Raw genomic sequence first — 22,663 nt, forward strand, 5'->3', positions numbered from 1 at the left:
TGTAGAACCACCTCCCCCAGGGCTGAAATTGCTCTCCAAGGTCCACTTCTGCCTCACATGATGAACAGCTTTTCAGGAAACTGAATCTGGCCCTTGCTGGAACCACACTGATGGGACTGGCCCTCACTCTACTCCCCAAGAAGGCAACTAGCTCTACCGTGGCTCTCCTTACTGACTGGAGAGAGGTAATGTGGTAGAAAGGGCTCACTGGGGAGAGAGTTGGGATGCAAGCCAGAAGAGCTATGTGAAGTGTCTTCAGAACTGCCTGTGATACAACAGAGAGGACAAAGAATGCCACCTGTGAGCCATGGGAACATCAGCACGACTTGCTCCTCTTCATTGCTCACCGGCACCTAAAGAACCACAGGAGCAGGAGAGAGCCTGCTATAAGCCCCACATTCTCTCAGCTGGGCTGCCAATGGAGATCATAGGTGAGAGCTTCAGCTTCCCCTGCAGCCCTAACCACACTGGGCACATCCCCTGTGCAACTGGACAGTTGCTGTCCTTCCCTTATTCTTGCCTCTGTCAGGGGATGTGCCCAGATTACTTCTAGCCCCCACACCCTCATCTCCTGTGAGGAGACCCTAATAATCCTTGGGAGAACTTTCCCTCACCTACTCCCAGTCTGAGGGGAAGACACACTACACTGGCAACTTGGGAGGGTTCTTGGGGGCTCAAGTTAACCCTAATCCCGTAAGTAGTACATAAGCTGCAGAGAGATCTTTATTTTCTATGCTGTGTGGCCAAGAGGGCACTCAAGATGGCCACTATGCTTGCAGCAGAGCAGAACTTGAGCTCCTAAAGCCACATATGGACAGAGGAGAAAAGTAGATTTGGGGGGACAGCGGAGTCAAGCGGATCTGAATCTGGATGAGCATGATGGCCTGAAGACACAGCCACCTGGCTCCTGTCTCCTAAAGCTGACTGCCTCTCCTGACATATACCAAGTGGGTAACTGACAAGGAAGGCAGGGCACCACCACGCAGCCTCCATGCCATCCCATCACATGCCACCCTAAACATTTGGAGCCCTCTTTTTGTGTGTATATGTTCAGTACTGAGGATGGAACCCAGGACCTCATTCATGCTAGGCAAGAGCTCTACCACACAGCTACATCCCCACTCCAACACTCATTCCTGCTTAGAGAAGGGTGCTACTGTCTGCCTTAGAATGTGCACTCCACAAGAACAGGGGCTGGGGCTGCTTTGCATACACTCAGAACTGTGTGAACACCAGGTCTATCAGGAATTGGAGGGAAATAACAGAGAACTGAGAAAAGTCAGGGTCTCAGGAGTTCATCTGCTCTAACCCATCAGTGACCAACAGTGACTACTTCTAGCAGATTCTGATTATATACCTGATGAGACTGCTCCTCATCTCTGTCCTGGCAGTCTAAATGGGGAGTTAACAAAGGTCTCAGATTGAGTGATGTTCACTAACATGGTGCTTGGGGGCACTAAACCAGAGTTTCTCAACCATGGCTGTCCTCGAGAATCTCTTGGGGGACTTTAGTCCCCTCCCCAAATAGTGAACTGTTCTATTCAAGCCATATTTGTTCAGCATTCCCCAACCCCAGCCCCAGCCCCACGACAGTCCCTGTCTGTGAGAGAAATAACAGACACAAGCCACTGCACCAGCCTGCAGACCCTGGGCAGCCCGCAACCAGTGAACAGGACAGGAGGGGGCCAGAAGACAAGGTGACCCTGTCTTCCTGGGGAGGAACACCTAAGCCACATCTTCAAGAATAAACAGAAGTTTTCCAGGCAGACAATGAGACACAACACAAAGATTACACAGTTGAGGGACCCAGATTGTTGCTAGGCCCAGACTGGCCTTGCAACTCTCCTAGGCCATGCCCACCAGACTGGGCCCTTAGTTCCACCTTGAGCCCTCAGCAGGTATGCATGTGCAAAAGTAGGATTTTTTTTCCATCTGGACATACTCTTGCACAATGATGATCTGAACATACAGTTTCCCCCAAACTGATAGGCTTGTATCTTTAAAACAAAGTGTTTTAACATTTCTAGAAAAACTCTTTCCACCCTGAATGCTATGACGCATAGCTGCACCAAAAGGACGTTGTGCTCTCTCCATGAGTCAGCAGGATGTGGAGCCCCTGCCCACCTGAACTCAGAGGCAAGGCTTCTACGTGGAGGGCCCACTGTGCCATGCAGTCCACGTTGTAATTTTTCTAGAGCCTCCTCTGACACTTGCAGTTAGTTCTCATGGCTCTGTCTGCTTTAGAACCTACTACTGAAATGGCCAAATTTTAAGGATCAGTAACCTGTGCAATGCATACTGTTGAATTCAACAAGCTCAGCCTCAGAAGGAACTCCCACTCCACTGCTTGCAGGAACAAAGTCTGTCATAAGTCAGAGGGTTTCAGACACAGAATGATATATGTGCTCAGTTCAGATCCTGGCCACCCCCAAATCACCAGATCACCATGGATAAGCTGCTTAGCCTGGATGAGCTCTATCAGGCTTCCATTCTGCAAATGACACAAGAGACACAGAAGTACTGAATTCTATGAAAGTTTCTGGGTTGAATTTATACAAAATGAACAAAGTACAGTTGACACAGGTAAATGGTTCTGTGGCCAGACAGACTTTCTTCAAAGGTGGCAAGGGGACAGATAACACACCCTCCTCCTTCCAAGGGAAAGCAGCCAGCATGGAGGCCAGGGTTCAGCTGGTCCCCAGGGAACCCTGCTGGCTTGGGGAGGCTCCTCCTCCATGAATGGACAGTAGAGCCATTGCAAGGCTCCTCTGTGCTCTCAGCCTCACAGCCTCCATGGGGTTCAGGCAATGCCACACACCCAATAAATAAATGCTTGTTGAAAGCTCCAGTGAATGAAAGGAGGATGGAACACAGGTCTGAAAGATCAAGCTGTTTCCGGCCTCCTCTGTGGGGTCCATTCACAGGAGCAACATCCCACCAGCCCGGTGCATCTCGCAGATGAATATTCATGTGCACAGGGAGGCAGTTATAGCCATGCAGAGGTCACCAAGAAGTCAGCAGCACCACCTGCTGCTGCTGGGGCGGAAGACAGGGCTCTGTCCTAGTCAGGATGGTGGGCAGTGGGGTGGGCAGAGAGGAGGCCCGGGCTGGCCAAGCCTTCTGAATCACCAGGCTGTGAGGCCTCCTCAGACCAGGTGGCTGCTTTGTGTGTCTAGAAGAAAGGAGGAAGTGCCCTGCTGACCTGGCAGGCTCCAATTTCCCTCCTCTTGGCCCTTAGCATTTCCTCCCAAGGCCACTTGGCCCAGCAGCCCCCTGTACTGCTTTTGGAAAAAACTGGTAATGACAGGGCCAACTACAAATGGTGGCTTTGAAGGGGCCAGGGAGCTAGCTCAGTGGTACAGTGCCTGCCTGGCATACACGAGGCTCTGTTTTTTTTTTTTTTTTTTTAAATATTTATTTTTTAGTATTTGGCGGACACAACATCTTTGTTTGTATGTGGTGCTGAGAATCGAACCCGGGCTGCACGCATGCCAGGCAAGCGCGCTACCGCTTGAGCCACATCCCCAGCCCGAGGCTCTGGTTTTGATCCCTAGTACAGCAAAGGAAAGGAAAAACAAAAAAAAGATGGACAAGTGGTGCTTTTAAAAATGTTTCTTTCATGCTGAGGGTGCGGCTCAGAGTGCTATGGGAACAAGAATCTAATCTTTCTAATTTATGAATGCATCTCAGGACTGAGGGGTGGCCATGAAAAGGCACACGATTGGATTTTACCAGAAGGTGAATGGTAAATCCAACCACACTTCTGCTCTGGAGCTGGGGAGATGACATAAGGAGCAAAGTGCCTGAGAACATGCAGCCCAGAACCTGGAGCTGGCTGAGGCTGTTCTGCTCTGGTAGCACTGCCTCTGAGAAGTCCTCCAAGAATGCTGTGTTATAGCATCTTTTCCTGTTGAAAGCAGAGAGTTGGGACTGTAAAACCGGCTCTGCACAACACTGAGAGAATGATGGCACAGCTATGAAATGCCTTATTAGTGCCACATTATTTGGATTTTTCTAAAGGCCTGGAAATGCTCACGACACACAGCACAAGCTGTAGAAAAATACATGTGTGCATAAATATACACACACACACATGCAAAATCATACTGACAACATGGCCTCAGCTGTGTAAAAACATAATACCAGAAAAAAAAAAACAGGAAGCAAATAAGCTCACATTCTAACAATGGCTCTCTCTTGATGCTGGAATTGGGGGTGACTTTTCCAGGACATGCCAGGGCCACAGAAGGACTTTGTGGCAATCCAGGATGAGGTAATAAGGCCAGGATGTGAAACCATAAGCATTTAGCCTACATCTAATTTGCTGTGGGACCCTGGAGAAATGAATAGCCTTTCTGGGCTTTGATGGTCTGTTTCCTTTTCCAGTCACTGGTTAGAATGCCAAGTATATCAGAACCAAGAAGGCCCTGAGTGGGCAAGTAGCAAGAAATGGCAAACAAGCAGACAAAAGCCCCATGAGGCCATATTCAGAGAGATTTTGATGAACCAACCAGCTGATTTTTTAAAATCACTGACAACATTGAAACATTAATAGATTTCAAAATTTTGGATTTCAATCTTCTCTTTCAAATCTGGATTCACAATTACCAGAAAGCAGAAGCAGCCCAAATATCCATCAGTTCCTGAATGGTTAAACAAAAAGTGGCACAGTCATCCCATGGAATATTATTCAACCACAAAAAGGAATAAAGAACTACCATCTGCTACAACATGGATGAACCTCAAAAGCATGCTAAATAAAAGAAGCAAGTCACAAAAGAGCACATGTTGTATGATTCTATTCATATGAAATGTCCAGAAGAGGCAAATCCTTAAAGACAGAAACCAGTTTGCTGGCTGCCAGAGGCTGGATATGAGGTTTCTTTCTGGTGATATAAACATTCTAGAATTAGAGAGTAGTGGTAAGTGTACAACATTGTGAGTGTATTAAAAGCTACTGGGTTGTCTACTTTAAAATGATTTAAATGGTGAATTTTATCTCTATTTTTTAGAAACTGAAAAGCAAGCCCCAGGTATTGCTTATTCCCACAGGATACTCAGTGCCTCTCCTCAGTGGCCCCTCCTCCTCCAGCATATGGCAGCCTGACATTCTTCTAGCTTCCCACCCTGGAGGTGGTACTGTCCACACCCACCAGGGAGACTCCACAGTTGGACCTCAAGGATTCAGTCCAGGACCCAGACCTCTTCACCAGTCAACAAAAGGACACGACATAAATTGGTCCTTTAAAAATTACTCTTGTTCTGTCTCCCCCGACCAGTTGAACTCATCCCTGGTAAACAAATCAACAGAATGCACAAGTAAAGTGTGAAAGCCAAGTCTCCCTCCTACTCCACCACCATGGAGTGCAACCTTCCTCAACCTCCCTGGCTCTTGGTCGCCGTACTTTCTTCCAGGCACTGATAAGCTCCTCCTCAATGAGCCATCACACAACCCTGAAAGATATTGCACAGTCTTTCCCCAAAACATCCCATCCATGACAAAGTGGCCATTGTTTGACAGAAGAATCATTTTTCAAATTTATAAAGAAAGTCAAAGAAACTCTCTGGAAGGGCCTACTGTCCCTGGGACACACTGTGTATAGCTCCAGCTGACCTGCCTCACACTGTCATGTGTGCTCAGCAAGACCACGACCACCACAGGCTCCCTAGTGCACAAGCACACAGGCCAAAGACTGTGAAAACCAACTTCTAAGCAGCCCTGGAATTGGTTCAGTGAGTGAGAACTCTGGATAATTCCGCCTACCAAAGTGGGTGTGGGGCTCTGTGTGGTCACCAGGGCCAACAGCAATGCCAAAGGGCTGACACCACCTTCTGGACCAAATTCAAGCACTCAGCAAGGCTGAGGTCTGAGTGACCTAGATGCCCCCCTCTCCCCTCAAACCTCCCCTGCTGCCCACTTCACACAGCATAGGTTCCTGCACCTGTAAGACTCTAGCATACCTCGCCTCGGGCCTTCTGATGAAGAGAAAACAGCTGACTCTTACCACCTGTCACCTGTTCTTTACTGGAGACTCTTGGAAGCAGCCCTCCTCCAAGATCCTTGCCTCTGCACACCCTCAGGCCTTTTGGGATGCCTCCCACCCCTGAATGCCCTCAAAAAACCTCTGTGGACGCCTGACTCCACAGAACAGCTCTTCTGCTGTGTTTCTATTCTACCCGCACCTGACTGGAACCTGAAAGAAGGGACCATTCATTACCTGTTCGTCTCAGGGTCATCACATGGCAGGACAGAACCTGGCACTTGGCACACTTTAGCAAACATCCAGGGAACTGAGCTGAATACAAAAGATGGTTCTAGTTTGGGAAAACAAGGACTCTCAAGAGATACAGGCAAGATGCCACAAAATATGCAGCTCAGGGTTCCTAGAAAGAAAGCCCCCAGATCAGCTGTGGCCAACACAGTTCAGAGCACCAGGAAGTTCCCAGAACACCAGGCCAGGAAATCCCCCTGAAGCCTGCAAGGCCAAGCCCCTGCCCAGCAATTAAAAAATTCATGTGCCAGAATCATCACCGAGAGCAAACTAATTCTGTCATGTTCCTGTTTAAAATCTCCTGCCAGATATTCTCTTATACTTAACATTAAGCAAAACTTAGAAATTCACTTACTCTATTATATTGATTCACTATTCCCTTAAATAATAAGTAAGAGCTATAGCAAATGTATCCCCTCTTCATTAACAGCAGTTTTACTTACAGCAACTTGATCTAGATGGTTCATGCTCTGTATTGCTGCTTCTTAAGCTGGGTGCTGGGTGTGATTCTGAAGCAGAGAGAGCTGATATGTGTCCCACAGTAGGGACAAGTCACTTCTAGTGTGTGTGAGGCAGGGAAGAAGCCAGCATTTCTTTTATCCAAGCAGAAAACCATTCAAAACACCAAGAAAGAGTGCAGTGCCTTGATCCCCAGGGAAGAGGGCAAGGGCTTCCTGGGCATCACTGCTAGGAACTGTACAGCCTGTACCCCCACCACAATGGACTAGGACAGGTGAAAGACAGCACAAAGCCCTGCCCTGTTCCCCTCACCCATCCAGCAGGCAAACACAGGAGACCAAGGATGGAGTCTTTACCAAATGATGGCCAGGGGTCCGAAGTGCTCGAGGGAGCCGCCGAACCACCCCAGGGGTTGGTCTGGTTAGCAGAGGCTGCTGGGCCCCAGGGCTCCGCTTTCTGGGCAACAGGGCCTGAACTGGGGAGAGCATCCATTAAATCCAACAGTGTGGTCTGCGGTGGGTGGGAGCCGTGCTTTTGAAACAAAAAGAAGGGGACAGTTTTACTTTGTTACAGTCACATCAAGTACCCATGCATTAGCCCTCTTACTATATATAGTAGAGCCCCTTCAAGAGGGGCCCAGCAGGATTGGGAAATTAAGCCATTTCCTCTCCTGCCCCATCCTCACCAGCTCTTCAATATTACTACTTCCTGGGACAGCTCTGTTCCAGACACACCAAACTATTTCCTGTTTGCCAAATTCCTCACAGGCTTTCAGGGTCCTAGGGGCTCTGAAAACTTCCCCCCAAGATGGCACTGGCTTTTTCCAGGGCTTTGACCTACCCCAAGAATAACATCCCTCTCTGCTCAACTTGCATCTCAGATGCCAGCCACCACTCTGGCCCCATGACCCTCTCTCCTGGGGGGAGGGGATGCTCCCCCCACTCCCATGAATACCACATCCATCATCCCCATCCCTGTTATGACAGGGAAGGCCACTAGAGCCCCCGTCCTTGTGGTGGCAGTGGTGGGGTCTGTATCCTTACTGGACAACAATGATGATGAGCTTGTCAAAAGCAAAGCCATGTCCTGCTCATCTCTATGTCAAAGTGTGGAAGCCTGGCACAGACCATCATAGTGCCAATGATGGAGACCAGCACTACTCCAGGGCTTATCCTGGCCCAGGAGTGCTCCAAAGTATTGCCATTAAATTAATTTAACAGCTACCTTAACTTCAGGAGGCAGGCACCATTGTCATCCTCATTTTATAGATGAGGGTACTCGGGCACTGGGACACTAAATGCCTTCTCTTAATTTGGGTATTTTCAGTATCTCCTTACTTTGCTCTTGCCTGCCACAGACATGCAGGTTATTTGTGGACTCTGGAGAACCCACTGTGCGTCCCACTCACCTGCAGGGTTCAGGGATATTTAGGGCAACAACTTGCACATCTCAAATATTTATCTCCCAGCAAGCTCTTACCTCTTTTTTTTTTGGAACTTTGACTGTGTCTCTTCGGCTTTCTTCTAGGGCCATCTGTAATCTGAGGTCATCACCCCGTCTGAGGCGTTCTTCCTGTAGAGGGACAATGAGACCTTGAAGTTGATGGTAATGATAATAACATCACAAGAGAGAACAAAGCCACCCTGGCCAGCAACAGGAAATGCATACTGTAGTCTGTGTCATTTCAAAGGACTATGTAAAGTCAACTGGTAAAACATAATTACTTTCCAGTCCCAAGTGTTCGTACTTAGCAGGCTCTTCCATTATTGTACCAGTGTGACTTCAACCTCCTTGAGGTCCCATCAAACTGGGGAAAAAGAAGGCTTAATCTAAAATATTTTTTCTCAAAATGAAAACGGCTTTATAATTCTTAATACTTACAGAAGCAGTAGGTCTTATAAACCATACATCTGACTACCCAGGAATGAGTCAGAAAGAGAATGAAAATCATACATCATTCCATTTCCCACTGCAGATGCTCCCAGAAAATAAGTGCATAATTCTGTGACTAATTTTAACAGAAATGATTCACTATATTTATTTAAGGAAAAGTCACTACATGCATAAGATAGGGTTGCCCTAGCTTTATTTGTTTGTTTTCAGTATTGGAGATTGAAACCAGGGATATTTTGCCACTAAGCTACATTTCCAGTACTTTTTATAAGTTAATGAGACTGGTCTCACTTGCTATTCTCCTGCTTCAGCCTCCTGAGTTTCTGGGATCATAGGCATACACCACTACATCCAGCTTGCCTTTGCTTTTATATATTATAATCATTAATTCTATCATTCCCTATATTTTACTTGTTAAAATAGTAACTAAAAATGGATCCAACTATCTGCCCATCCCTGTGCTTCTCAGTGAGCACTTCTGAGCACCTTTCTTCCAGGGTGTGGGCCAGAGAGCCATGTGCCTCTACATGGATAGACCACTGTGAGGACACAGGCCATGAATGAAAAGGTCTATTGTTGTTGAGCTTGAGGATATTTCAGTTACAGACACACAAAAAACGCCAGACAACCATCCCAACATTTTTCTCTGAAAGCCAGCTTCTAAATGAGAGGTATCCCTGAGCTACTCTGGCTCTATCTACACTTTTTTGAAAACTGCAACCAAAGTGATAACTTCTAATGTTACTTTAACTGCTTCTTCCCCTTTTCCCCCATCTTAAAGTAATGCATGCTTATTAAAGAAAAAGGGGTACTAGGGGGGAAAAAAATCCTAAAACTACAACATGGGACTGGAAGTGTGCCTCAGAGGTAGACCGTTTGCCTAACATATGAAAGGATTTGGGTTCCATCCCCAATACCACCAAACAACAAAAATAAATTAATAATACATACTTCTGTCATAGAAAATATGAGCACTTTCATTTCCAGGAAAACTTACTTCTAGCCTTCCCCCCACCCCGCCGGGCACCTGCCATTTGCCTAATTGCCTCCACAGGGGCTAGGCCTTCCTTTCTGTATAGCCTGCATCTCTGCGCCTGACCTGCACAACCCTGGAGGCTATGTTCACTCAAGGGACCCTGGACACTGACTGTGTCTGCATATGTGAGTTTGGGAAGCACTTTTTCTTATTTTCTCCTTTGGCAATGGCATTCCTGAAAACCTTTCCTAAATGTAACTTTGCACAGGCCTCTTTCTGCACTGGGGTCAGTGGATAACAGGAACACACTTGTAGCCATATGAAGTAAACTCACCAAGCACATCAGAAAGTCTTGAAGATGGACTCCCTGGGAACCACCAGGAGTCCATGCCCCATCCCCTGTCCAGAAGTCACTGCAGTGAAGGCACACCCGGGGCACTAACCTGCTCAGCCACTTCTCTGCTCATGGCAAGTGCCAGCTGCAGCTGCAGCTCCTCTTCTCCACTCGTCTGTGGTCGAGCCTGCTCCAGCTCAGAAGACACCCGGGGGGAAGTGGCTGTGGAAGAAGGCAGAGTTACCACAAGCAAAGACAGGGCTGTCCCTCTCAAGCCTAGTAATCCCCTATTCAGAGCACATCCCATTCTCAAACCTTCATGATTTGGAAAGAGCCCAATGATACAGGAGGAGGATAGAAATGGACTATGGATATTCCAAGGTTAAAATCAAGTGATCATCATCAAAACTGGCATCACAACTACTCAAGCCACACGGCACCCATGGAGAGCACCCATGGAGAGAAGAGTCTCTGGGCTGTAAGCCCCAGCTGGCAGTCAGGTCTCAGGAAAATCAGAACTTTGGTCTTCACTGCTCCAAAGAGAGGGACTAACTCAACAGAGACCACGATAGTATTCTGGAAGTGCTGACCTTAAAAATCTCCTGCAATCAGGAACTGGGCACTGGGCACCAAGGCTCCCTTCAAGTTGTAACAAAGTTTGAGAGCTGTACTTCCCATCTTATAGTCTTAAGGACTGGTGAAAATACAGCCCACCTATTTCTGTGGTTACCCTGAACATTTTTGTTTTGAAACACTGTACACAGACTAGAAATGAACACAGGTGCAGGCATTTTTGTGGAAGGTACTCAGCTAGTTTGAACACTTATAAGCAGCTCTGGAAAGACAGTTTTTACTAAAGGGATGAGATGTGAATTTCTAGCAGATATAACAAACCCCCAGTGAAGGAGTCTTTACAATCACAAGACCTAGAGAGGGACTCCCTGGAAACATGCCCGCACTCCACAGAATGCTTGTGGATCAGGGAGTGTAGATGCCTCCAGGAACTGATGTAGAGTTTAGGGAACATGAGTCTAAGTGTTCCATCCTCTGCTCCATCCCAGCTCTTCTAAAGTTCTCAGAGCAAGGCCTGAGACAACGTGGGACTGGAAGTGTGATGGAGCTGCTGGCTCAGCAGGTTCCTGGCTCTGGCCTCCCCTGGATTCTGTGCAGCTCAGAGTACCCACCTCCACCTCCTGCTCCTGGGTTTGCAGATTTAGCCTCCCTCCAGGATATATCAGCCCTCAGGCTGGGCAAACTCTCTCCATCCCTCAGTGCACTTACCCCAGACTGGCAAATACCTACCTGCTGAATGATGGGCGGATGGACAAAGAATTCAATTTCATGGCTTAGGGGTAGTTAGTTGAAAATGTTGTAATTGTGTATTAGTTTACTTCCCTCTTTCATAATATGCATACTAGCAAACCTAACCATCAAGATTTGCTAACCTAAATATTGCTTCTACATTTCCATTCTAAACGTGCTTCCTAGGATCTGCTTTCTTTGGGGGAAAGTAAAAGGTCAGGAATGACTCATGACAAAGGCAGTTTCTAGATGGCCAGGCCCTGGCTACAGTGAATGAAACAGGAGAAGAGAACTAAATGCAGTTTGGGCCACAGAGTTAATCCACAGAATGACCAGGCCAGGTAGCCAGAGAATGCCTCAGGCAGAGGGCTGGGGTGGGATGGGAGACTGTAGACTTTTCTCTACTGTAATATTGCCAAGCAATTTTACTTTGTTGTGAATTTTTTAAAAACATACATCAATAAGATTTAACATGGAATAATACTGGGCATGAAGCATGGTGTATTTGTTGTGCTTTATTGTCATCCCCTGGACCCCCCAAAAAATGTCAGCAAGCAATTACCTCATGTCTCCACTAATCAGTACCAAAAAGCAAATAAATAAATAAATAAATAGGCAAAAAAAACCAAAAAGCTGCAGTTTAAAAAAAAAAAAAGGTTATTTCTCTAAATAAAATAAAGTCAAACCCCATCCTAGTACATTACTTCAATTATATTTTCCACTGTTCTTTAGAAAACAGCTAGATAGTTCTGGAAAGTCCTTTGAATACATCTTAATAATTAGATTTCTTAACAATACACTGAAACAGTTTGGGTTCATTTTGTTTCCGAAGTCTCGATGCCAGCTCAGGTAATGGCTTTCCTATGCTCAGGAAACAAAGATGCTGCCACCTTGGCTGAAGGGAAAAGGCAGCCAGATGTGCTGGGGATACTTCTGGGGGAACTCCCATCCACTAAGCTCTCTGTTCATGTCCTTCATACCCAGCACCTTCTTGATGGCCTCTCTGATGATAAAGAATCTAAAGTGTGGTTCACAAAACCCTAGATTTATATAAGACACAGCATCTGACATGCCCCATTTTTGAACAAATGAAGATCACGAGTGAATAAAGGAGAATGCCCCTTACCAACCTCCAACCCAGAAAGAGTACTGTGGAAAATTAGCATCACCCTGGCAGGAAAAGCTGCTCCTTGCCCACATGGTCAGAGTCAGCTTGTGGTTCTGGGCAAGACCTGGTCCAGCAATGAGGCCTCCCTTGCCCCTGAGCTGTGAAGCACACCTGCAAGGCCAGATTCAAATGCAAATGTCTAAGCTGGTTTCTACCATCACCACCACTGGAGCAGTGAGAATAATGCAAAGCCGGCAGAATCGGAAATAGTTCACCACATCAATGTGGAGAATCAAGACAAAGGGTATTCCCCCTCCACACTGTGGTTTTTATAAACGGATGCAGAGCTCTCAGCTCCACAGGTGGCAGAATTCACAGCCACCAAACCCTAAATATCAGCTGCACACAGCGGGTCTCCAGCAGAGATGCCAGTGCTTTAGTGACAGCATCTCAGTCCACAAAGAGCCTCTTGTGCCTGGGCACATGACAGGGAACACAGATGTCATTGTGAAACAGGCCTGAATGGACCCTTCTGACCACCTGAGCCTGGCCCTGCTATGAGGATCCGAAGGCTCACAACTCACAGGGACCCAAGGAAAGAGCAAGAGCCACTCTCTATATGCTGACTGCTTCCTCCCCGTCACCCTTTGGAGGGAAGAACAGGAATTGCTAGTTTATGTTAATCATACCACCAAATGCATCATGGACCTTCTCCCATCTAAGACAGGCTTCTGTGTTACCAGCTCCACCTGGAATAGCTTCAATGTGGCCAAGAATTGTAACCACGGGTGGGACCACTTTTATTTTTTCCAGTCTGTTACAGAATATTTTCCTCAAAATTCAGTCTGGTAAGAAAGATACAAGAAACACCCTGTTCAGATGGGCCAGGATCTCCCAGATTCAATTCCACCCTGCCTGATCCCAGGATACCCAGGTGGGACCTGGGTGCCTGTACTCTGTGCTGTGAGAAGGTTTTCCTTTCCCTCGTGTGCTCCTAAAACTGAAGTCAAGAGATTTCGTAATGAAGATGATTCAGTTGGCTAACTTCAGGTACTTTCGAAAGAAGTGAATTCAAATTGATTGGAGAAAAAAAAAAAAAAAACAGGAAATCGCTTCTTATCAGCTATATTTTGCAATTTTCCTAGAAAGTACTGAAGCCACTCACATAATATTAAATAAAGGGAACAGATACTGTGTGTGGGACAGGAGCTGTGAGGTCCCCAGCATGCCTCTGTGAGCCTCACACAGACCCCAGGGGAGGCAGAGGAGGGGGCCTGACCCTGTGTGTTCTGGGTTTGGTCTGGTGATGGTGGGCACACAGGTGTTTTGAGCAAGACTGCAAGGTTGTCAAGCCTCAAACACCCAAGAAGATCCATGTGTGTCCAAGTGATGCTGAAATCCCTTCTGCCTCCATGCATGTCAGCTGGGGAAAGACCAGCTAGTAGAAAGAGTACTATCTGGACAAATCTTATTTCTACCATTGACCAACGGTGGAACCACATCCAAATGGCTGACCTCTCTGAGCTCCTACTTCTGTGAAATAGAAACCAACACTGTTTATGGGAGGGGTTAGGAGTACTCAGGACCCAGCTAGACCTTTCCCCAGGATCTGAACTTTACCCCAAGCTGGTACCCTCTTCTCCAACCCCAGGATCCAGAGCACTGTCAGGCACCCACATATTCCACCTCACACAGCAGAAAACCTGCCTTCCTGGCCTCTATGGGAACAATTTGGGCTCTAGCCTGGCTGGTCTCTGACCTTCTCTTTCTGCGTGGATGGTGTCCCTTAGAGGAAGGGAAGGAGGAGCCCACATTGAACCCAGGACCAGCCTCCTCCATTGGATGAACCAGTCTCCAGTCCAAATTCCTTCCTCATTACTGAACTGCAGGGGAATCCATACTCAGTCTTCCTCAATGTTGTGACATCTTCCTGTGATCCCCATGTTACTCCTAAGTCAGCGATGACTTCGGCCACTGAGGACACTCCCACCCAGCAGCTCTTGCCTGAGCTGAGGCTTCTAAACACAGGGGATCTTCCAGAGCCCTCACTTTGTCTAATCACAGGGAGGAGCAGAAAAGATTGCTTTTAATTAAAAGAGATATGAGAAAATAATGTTACTGCCTACCCCCAGTAACATTAAATAAAAAAAAAAAAAAGAAAGAAAAAGGAGGAGGAGGAATATAAATACATGGGGGAAAAAACAAGGAGGTATAAAATGAGAAGCACACTAAAGCTGGATCACAGCCAGATCAGTGTCTAGCGGTAGGGCAGATGTAAGTTACAACAAAGGGACAGGCCATGACTGCCTCCTGCCATGTGGCCAACCCAGGACCCCCAGTGGTAGGATAGCTGCCTATCAGGTGATGTCACATCACCACCTAGGGCTGCCCCAGCAAAATGCTGATGTGAGTGGAATTAAGGCTCTATATCTGATTTCCAGATCACAGGAAGTTCAGGGTGAGAATCAAACTAAGCAAGGCAAGAGGCAGCAGACAGAGACTCAGGCCAGGACTAGACCATAAGCCTGTCGGGGCCCTGAAAAAACTAGGATGAGCTGAAGAGGCAGGACAACCGAGAAACTTATAACCCTAGGTGTTCTTGCTTTGGGCAAACCAGTGGCAAGACACTTTAAGGACAACTATGAGTTCTAAATTTGGCCTGGGGAGTAGGATATTACCAATTCCTGACTTTTTGAGGTGTGAAGTGATTTTGTGACTCTTCTGGAATAGACACATCCTCAAATTTTATGGGTAGGGAGTGACGATGCCCATAACTTATTTTTTTAATACTTCAGCATAAAAGGCAATGAGGGCCGCTCCTCTCACCCTGCTCCCACAACACTGCCCATAGGAAGCAGCTATTCATTTTCCTGTTGATTCCAGGACAGCTTTTTACCACATGCTCTGTATGTGGATGGGTGGGGTGCACTTCCATTCCTGACACTCACTCACATAGAAGGAACTGCATCTATTCTTCAGTGGTAGGACAGCTGCCAATCAGGAGACATCACAACACTGCTTTAGGACTGTTCCAGTGAAGTGCAGAAATGACTATAATCCAGGCCATAGATGTGATTCCCTTATCTGTGTTCTGCATTTCCTCCTCAGATCTGACCTAGGCTGAGCACTGTCAGAGATAGTACTTATTAGCATGGTAGTTGAGTGGGGATGCTCAGGCCCCAACACCTGGGTTTGGATCTGGGCTCTGCTACTTCTTAACATTTGGTCTAGGAGATTAAATTCTCTGTGCCTCAGTTTTCTCATCTGCAGAATGGAGATAGAGTACCCATCTCCTGGGGTTATTGTGAGGATCAAACAAATTACTATGTGAAAAGCAAGTGACATTCCTACAATGTTCATGGTTCTCTTACTGAACTCTCACTCTATACAGACCAGGGCTGAGGCTTAGGGGCCAGTGACTTGCCCAAAGTTACCCAGCTGGGGAGCAATGGAGTCTGACCCTGAAAGGCTCACTCTTGGGGTTTTTTGTTGTGTTTTGTTTTTGTCTTTTTTGGTAGTTTTAGGAATAGAACCCTGGGCCTCATGCACGCTAAGTAATGCTCTACCACTGAGCAACACCCCCAGCCCTATCCCCTATCAACCCTTTTTACAGATGAAGAAACGAGGGTTCAAAAGGATAAAATGGCTTGCATATAGCTGACCAGTGGCAGAATAATAACTCAAAGCCAAATTTTAAAACCTGAATCCCACACCTGTTTCCAGCACCCTGAAGGAGATTTAAGGCCCTCAAGTTGGTGCCACTGAGGTATACTACACCATGCCAGGCCCTCCTCAAGCCTGAAGAAAGGCCCTGTTCCCATGAGGCTTGTGGTCCAGTAAAGCAAGATCAGAAACAAAGCAAAAGAGAAGAAGCAGCAGCCGGGGAGAAAGTCTAGGAGAAGACACTGAGACAGAGATCTGGGGGTCAAGGGGTAGGGGTACTTCTGCTCTGACTCTGGTGTAAGCAGAGGGATCCCCAGGGCACATGAGGGAAGAGTCTTAGAGCTTCCACCTTCAGAGGGGCTGTTGGAGGCTCTAAGCAGAGCAGCAATGCCATCTGACTAGTCTGGGGGGAAGTGATGAGAGCCTGGGCCAGAAGTGGCTTTTAACGAGTTGCAACAGGAAGCTGGATACATTTAATTGAGATTCCCCCAATACCTGCAAATGGTCTGAACAAATGGTCGAGCAAGCCCACAAGAGACTGTCCAGTGTCCTGCCTGGTCCAGCTCAGTTCTTGGTCCAGTAGTCTGCTCCATGTGGTGCTACTGTATGGAGCCGACTCAGCACTTACACAGTGCTTACTTCTGATCATGTTTTGGGGGGCAGAACTGGGTCTCCCACGGAAAATATGTTGAAGTCCTAACTCCCAGTACCTCAGAACATGAACCAATTTGTAAACAGGGTTGTTGCCAGTGTAATTAGTTAAAATGAGGCTACAATGAAGCAGAGTAGATCCTATATTCTGTATGATTGGTATCCTTATAAGAGACACAGAGGTGCAGACAATGAGGGGAGGATGCCACAGGCGATGGAGGCAGAGACAGGAGTAATGCACCAGCCACCACCAGAAGCTAGGAAGGAAAGAAGGAGTGACCCTGCTGATACCTTGATCTTGGACTTCCAGCCTCCAAAACAGTGAGATAATCCATTTCTGCTATATCAGGCTACACTTAAATGGAATTTTGTCAAAGCAGACCTAAGAAGGCAACCAAAGTCCTTTCCAATATTCATCTCAAGGCGTTCCCACTGTCTCATACTGATATGAGCATCCTTGACATGCAGGGAACAGACTGTCTTGTCCCCTGGTGCCAGAACTATAGCTGCCCATGGGGCTGGGGATGTGGCTCAAGCAGTAGCGTGCTCGCCTGGCATGCGTGCGGCCCAGGTTCGATCCTCAGCACCACATACAAACAAAGATGTTGTGTCCGCCGAGAACTAAAAAATAAATAAATAAATATTAAAAAAAAAAAAAAACTATAGCTGCCCACCTCATGGTTACCTTCCCATGCTCCCCAAACACCTGTCACACTATGCTCTTTCCTGCCTTGAGCCCTGTGCCTGCCTGGGCTGCTTCCTTAAGACCATACATTTTCACGATGGTCCCACAATGGGAAAGAGAAGCACATCCTCATCCCTAAAATCCCTAAATGCCACCTCCATTGTTACCTTCTCTGGCTGTGCTACTAACATGGTCTCTCACCAGACCAGGGCCTCCACAGGGCAGGAGGTCATCAGCTATAGTCACCACTGGCATAGGCCCTAGTGGGCTTGGAGGGTTGGCTGGCTGGTGCCCATGCAGTGATAGCTCTGTAGTCTTCATTTCCAACTGTGCATTTCACACTGCCCCCAGACACCCACCTTCCCACGTGACTGTCAGCTCTGAGAAGGCAGGGGCTGCACTGACTTGTTCCTGCACAGAGCAGCACCCAACTGTCTATCAGCTGAACTTCAAGTTTAGTTTCTGCTGAAAACTAATAATGGCTGTTACTTTCGCATTACTACCCTGGGATGTTGGCACTGCCACCTCAGTTTATAGACAAGAAAGCTGAAACCCCAGGAGAAAAAAAGGCAGATCCCAAACAATGGCCACGTTTAGTCCCCAGTGTGAGGGAGACGGGGGAGGGGAGACCAGAGACAAAAGGCAGTCCTTCTGTCTGCATGATTCAAAACCCATCCTCAGTCTGAATAAAAAGCAAGTCTGTGCTGTTCTCTCTGAGCTACAGATTAAACTCTCTCCCTTACAGATCACCAGCTTGTTGGGTAGGAAAGGAAGGGCTTGTCCAAAACATGAAGCACTTTTTCTCAGTGCTTATTACCCAAGGGTCTCTATGCTATGGCTTCTGTCCACAGTAAAAGTAACAAAGGCACAGTGTGTACCTCCTTGGGTGGCGCGCTGGGTGGGAACCTCATGGTGGCTGGGAACCAGTGGCAGGGAAAAGAGACCCTTCATGCCTTGCCTTAGGGGCCCAGCTCTCCTGATAGGAGCCAGGGTGGGAAAAGGGTCACTGGGCATATTCAGCACTAAGCAAGAATAGGCACCCAAGCTTATGAACACACATCAGGTGCAGCAAGAACTTCAACAACACAACTTATCTCTTTTTTTTTTTAACTACAATCATAATCTTAAAGAAATTAAATGCCTATATCACTTTCTTAGAGTAATATAGGTTGAGTGTTCCAAATCCAAAACTCTAAAATCCAAAACATTCTGAGCACTGACATTAGGCCCCAAGTGGAAATTTTCACATCTGACCTCATAGGAGACAGACAGGTCCTGGTCAAAAACACAGGTGCACAAAAAATACTGTACAGAATTACCTTTGGGTTATGTATATAAGGTGTCTATGAAATATTTTTATAAATGAGTTTCATGTTTAGAGTTAGGTCTGATGCATTTGGATAAGGGATATTCAATCTGGACTTCAAAACAGGAAATTCATTTTTTAAAATCAGGGTTTTTTAATTTTGATAATAATTTCCATCTATTAAAATGGTAATCATTTTAAAAATTATAGTACTTAGCCAGGCATGGTGACACACACCTGTAATCTCAGTGACACAGGAGGCTGAAGCAGGAGGATCACAAGTTCAAGGTCAGCCTCAGCAACGCAGTGAGACCCTCAGCAACCTTGTGAGACCCTATTTCAAAATAAAAAATAAAAAGAACTGGGGATGTAGCTCAGTGGTGAAGCAATCCTGGGTTCAATTCCCAATACCAAAATTAAGTAATTAATTAAAATTTTAAAAATATATTAAAAATTATAGTATCCACTATGGGTTCTGGGACAGTCAATAAGCACTCCCATCTGCTACTGGAGACACAATCTACTAAGAAAGCATTTGCAATATTTCAAGAAAGAAGTTTGTTTATATACTTCTCCCATTAATTTCACTGATGAGAATTCTACATAGAAGAAATAATTAGAAGAATCCTTAAAGCTAGATATTGTGGTGCATGTCTATATTCCCAACTACTCAGGAAACAGAGGCAGGAGAATTTCAAGTCCAAGGCCAGCCCAGGCAATTTAGGAAGACTCCATCTCAAAACAAAATAAAAAAAGGCTGGGTAGCTCAGTGATAGAGTACTTGCCTAGCATACATGAGGCCTTGGATTTGATCTCCACTTACACACACACACACACACACACACACACACAGAGAGTGAGAGAGAGAGAGAGAGAGAAAGCTCTGCACAAAGTTTACAACAGATAGAACCTGAAAATAACTCTGATAGTAGGATGATAATGGATAATCCACTTCCGGAGCACCTCCTATGCAAAAACATATTGAAGTGCATGTAATTCACACAATATCCTAGGAGAACGTACTATGGTATATCCATTTCACAGATTAAAGGATTTAAAATTGGAGAAGTAAAGTAACCCAATCAACGTTTACCTTTAACTTGGTGTGAATGCTGGGCATGCTGGCACACCTGCAGTCCCAGCAACTCAGGAGGCTCAGGCAGGAGAATCACAAGTTTGAGGCTAGCCTCAGCAACTTAGTGAGGCCCTAAGCAACTCAGCAAGAGGCTGTCTCAAAATACAAAAATAAAAAGGGCCAGGGATGTGACTCAGTATTAAAGCACCCTGGGTTCCATCCTTGGTACCCCCCACCCCCCCAAAAAAAAACAATCTAGGTGTAACTTAGTAGCAATATGGAAAATTCAGAGAATTAGAGAAAAACAAAAAACAGTCTGCAAAACTGTCTTATTCCAGAGTCACCTGAGTTGTACCCTCTTAAGCCCAGTGTCAGGGGAAGACGGGGACTCTGCTCCTGCACAGCTCCACCCTCCACTCACCTGTCCAGTACCTTGCCCTGTGCCTCGTATTCCCTCATACACACACACACACACACACACACACACACACACACACACAAAGGGTGAGAACAGCTCAGTGGTTGCAGACATTCTGCACCACCTGTCCCAATATCCCACACAGCCCTAGGCTGAATCTGGAGAAGAACCAAAGGCTGACCTGGGCTGGGGCTGAGCTCTGGCAGGTGTCTTCCAGTAGCCTTGGGCACCTGAGTACACTATTGATTGCCTGCCTGTTCTACACTGAGCCCACCCAAGGCAAGATCTCAGTTACCCGTTGCAAACCCCAAGGTAAGATTTCAGTTACCAGCTGCAAGCCCCTCAAAGCTTAGACTGGAACCAAGCATAGTGGAACACACCTGTAATCCCAGTTACTCAGGAGGTTGAGGCAGAAAGATTGCAAGTTTGAGGCCAGCCTGGGCAACATAGTAAGACTGTGTCTTGAAATATAAAGCTAGGGGATGTACCTCAATGGTAGAACACTCCCTGGGTCCAATCCCCAGTTCCACAAAAATGAAACAATAAAATTTTTAAAAAGCTTACGGGTGGCCCTGAAAAACCCAGATTAATATTTTGGGAAATGTCCTTTAAAAATAGCACAAATACTGTCATTTTATCTGTGTAATATACATTTTAGATTTGTTTTTGTAGGACACTCTTCCAAACTGTCATTCAGATGGGTCAGTACAGCTGACTTTAGGGGTGCAGACCCTGACCTGGCCTTTGGTTCTTCTCCAGATTCAGGACCTGCTAGCTGACGGGTATGACAAAACTGCACAGCCTAGTCCAGACATGGAGGCACACACCTGTAATCCCAGCAGCTCAGCAGGCTAAGGCAAGAGGATCAAAAGTTCAAGGCCAGTCTCAGAAACTTAGTGAGGCTCTAAGCAACACAGTGAGAACCTGTGTGAAAATAAAATAAAAAGGGCTGGGGATGTGGCTCAGTGATTAATGCCCTTAGGTTCAATCCCCAGTATTAAAAACAAAACAAAAACACTGCACAACCTGGAAGCTCCCAAAAGCCCTGGGTTTCAGTTCAGGCACCTGGGACCCTATCACTGAAACCTGCTGTCTAGTATGAACATGAGGAGTGACCAACATTTACACATCAGAGCAAGGACAAGTTAGGAACCTCCACCCAGTGGAATACAGCTGGCATTCTGCATCCGCAGGTTCCCCATCAGTGGATTCAACCAAACTTATTTTTTTTTTTTTAAAGAGAGAGTGAGAGAGGAGAGAGAGAGAGAGAGAATTTTTAATATTTATTCTTTAGTTCTCGGCGGACAACATCTTTGTTGGTATGTGGTGCTGAGGATCGAACCCGGGCCGCACACATGCCAGGCGAGCGCGCTACCGCTTGAGCCACATCCCCAGCCCTCAACCAAACTTAGATTGGAAATTTCAGAAAAATAAATTGTACAGACTTTCTTTCTTGTCATAATTCTCTAAACAATAAAGTAAAACAACTATATAAATAACATTTATATCCTATTAGGTGTTATAAGTCATCTGGAGTTGATTTGAAGTACATGGAAGTATGTGCATAGGTTACATGCAAATACTATGCCATTTATATAAGGGACTTAAGCATCTATAGGTTTTGGTGTCCACTGGGGGTTGATAAGCCAACCTTAGCAAAAGTGATGTGCTTGTCTACACATTGTGTGCAGCTGTAAAATGTTCACAGGGTAATGATGTTGGATTCATTCTACTGTCTTTCCTATCCCCAGACCCCCTCCCCTCCCTTCACGCCTTTCCAAATCCAAAGTAACTCAATTCTTCCCTAGCCACCCCGACTATTGTGAATTAACATCCACATATCAGAGAAAACATTTTTTGGCCTTTGGGTTTTTTGGGGGATAGCTTATTTCACGTAACATGATATTGTCAAGCTCCATCCATTTACCAGCAGATGCCATCATTTCATTCTTCTTTAAGGCTGAGTAATATTCCATTGTGTATATATAACACATTTTCTTTATCCATTCATCTATTGAGGGACACCTAGGATAGTTCCATAGTTCAGCTATTGTAAGTTGACCAGTGTGATTCTACATCACATACAACCAGAAGAATGAGAAGTTATGCTCCATTTATGTATGATGTGTCAAAGTGGATTCTACTGTCATGTATAACTAATTAGAAAAAAATTTTAAAAATTGCAATAATGAAATGCAATATCATCAAATTGAACACATAATATGGGGAAAAAAATGTTTACAGGGTTATGTAAGAACCAGAAAAAAAATGCTTCTGTTACAATGTCATGAGACAAAAAGCAGGGATGCAAAGTTACACTCACAGCGCAACAGCAAGGGTAGAAAAGAACAGGCTCAGGCCTGATGCAAGCACCGTGGCACACACCTGTAATCCCAGCAGCTCGCTCGGGAGGCTGAGGCCAGAGAATGGTGAGTTCAAAGCCAACCTTAGCAAAAGTGATGTGCTAAGCAACTCAGTGAGACCCTGTCTTTAAATAAAATACAAAAGCTGGGTGTGGTTG

The 22,663-nt window shown here is 46.1% G+C and overlaps 1 protein-coding gene across 4 annotated transcripts in view; it reads right to left on the reverse strand.

Annotated features, from left to right (window-relative positions):
• The window catches only part of Epn2 (epsin 2), an 87,429-nt gene that overhangs the window by 14,252 nt on the left and 50,514 nt on the right, over positions 1–22,663 (reverse strand). For all 4 annotated transcript variants that reach the window (XM_077800394.1, XM_026380327.2, XM_026380325.2 and 1 more), the window contains 3 exons: positions 10,044–10,156; positions 8,211–8,303; positions 7,088–7,262 (listed from right to left, as the gene is read on the reverse strand). In XM_077800394.1, coding sequence (XP_077656520.1) covers positions 7,088–7,262; positions 8,211–8,303; positions 10,044–10,156 — 381 coding nt within the window. The remainder of the gene's footprint in view (positions 1–7,087; positions 7,263–8,210; positions 8,304–10,043; positions 10,157–22,663) is intronic.

This window comes from Urocitellus parryii, chromosome 7 (genome assembly GCF_045843805.1).
Source record: "Urocitellus parryii isolate mUroPar1 chromosome 7, mUroPar1.hap1, whole genome shotgun sequence".
Taxonomy (NCBI): domain Eukaryota; kingdom Metazoa; phylum Chordata; class Mammalia; order Rodentia; family Sciuridae; genus Urocitellus; species Urocitellus parryii.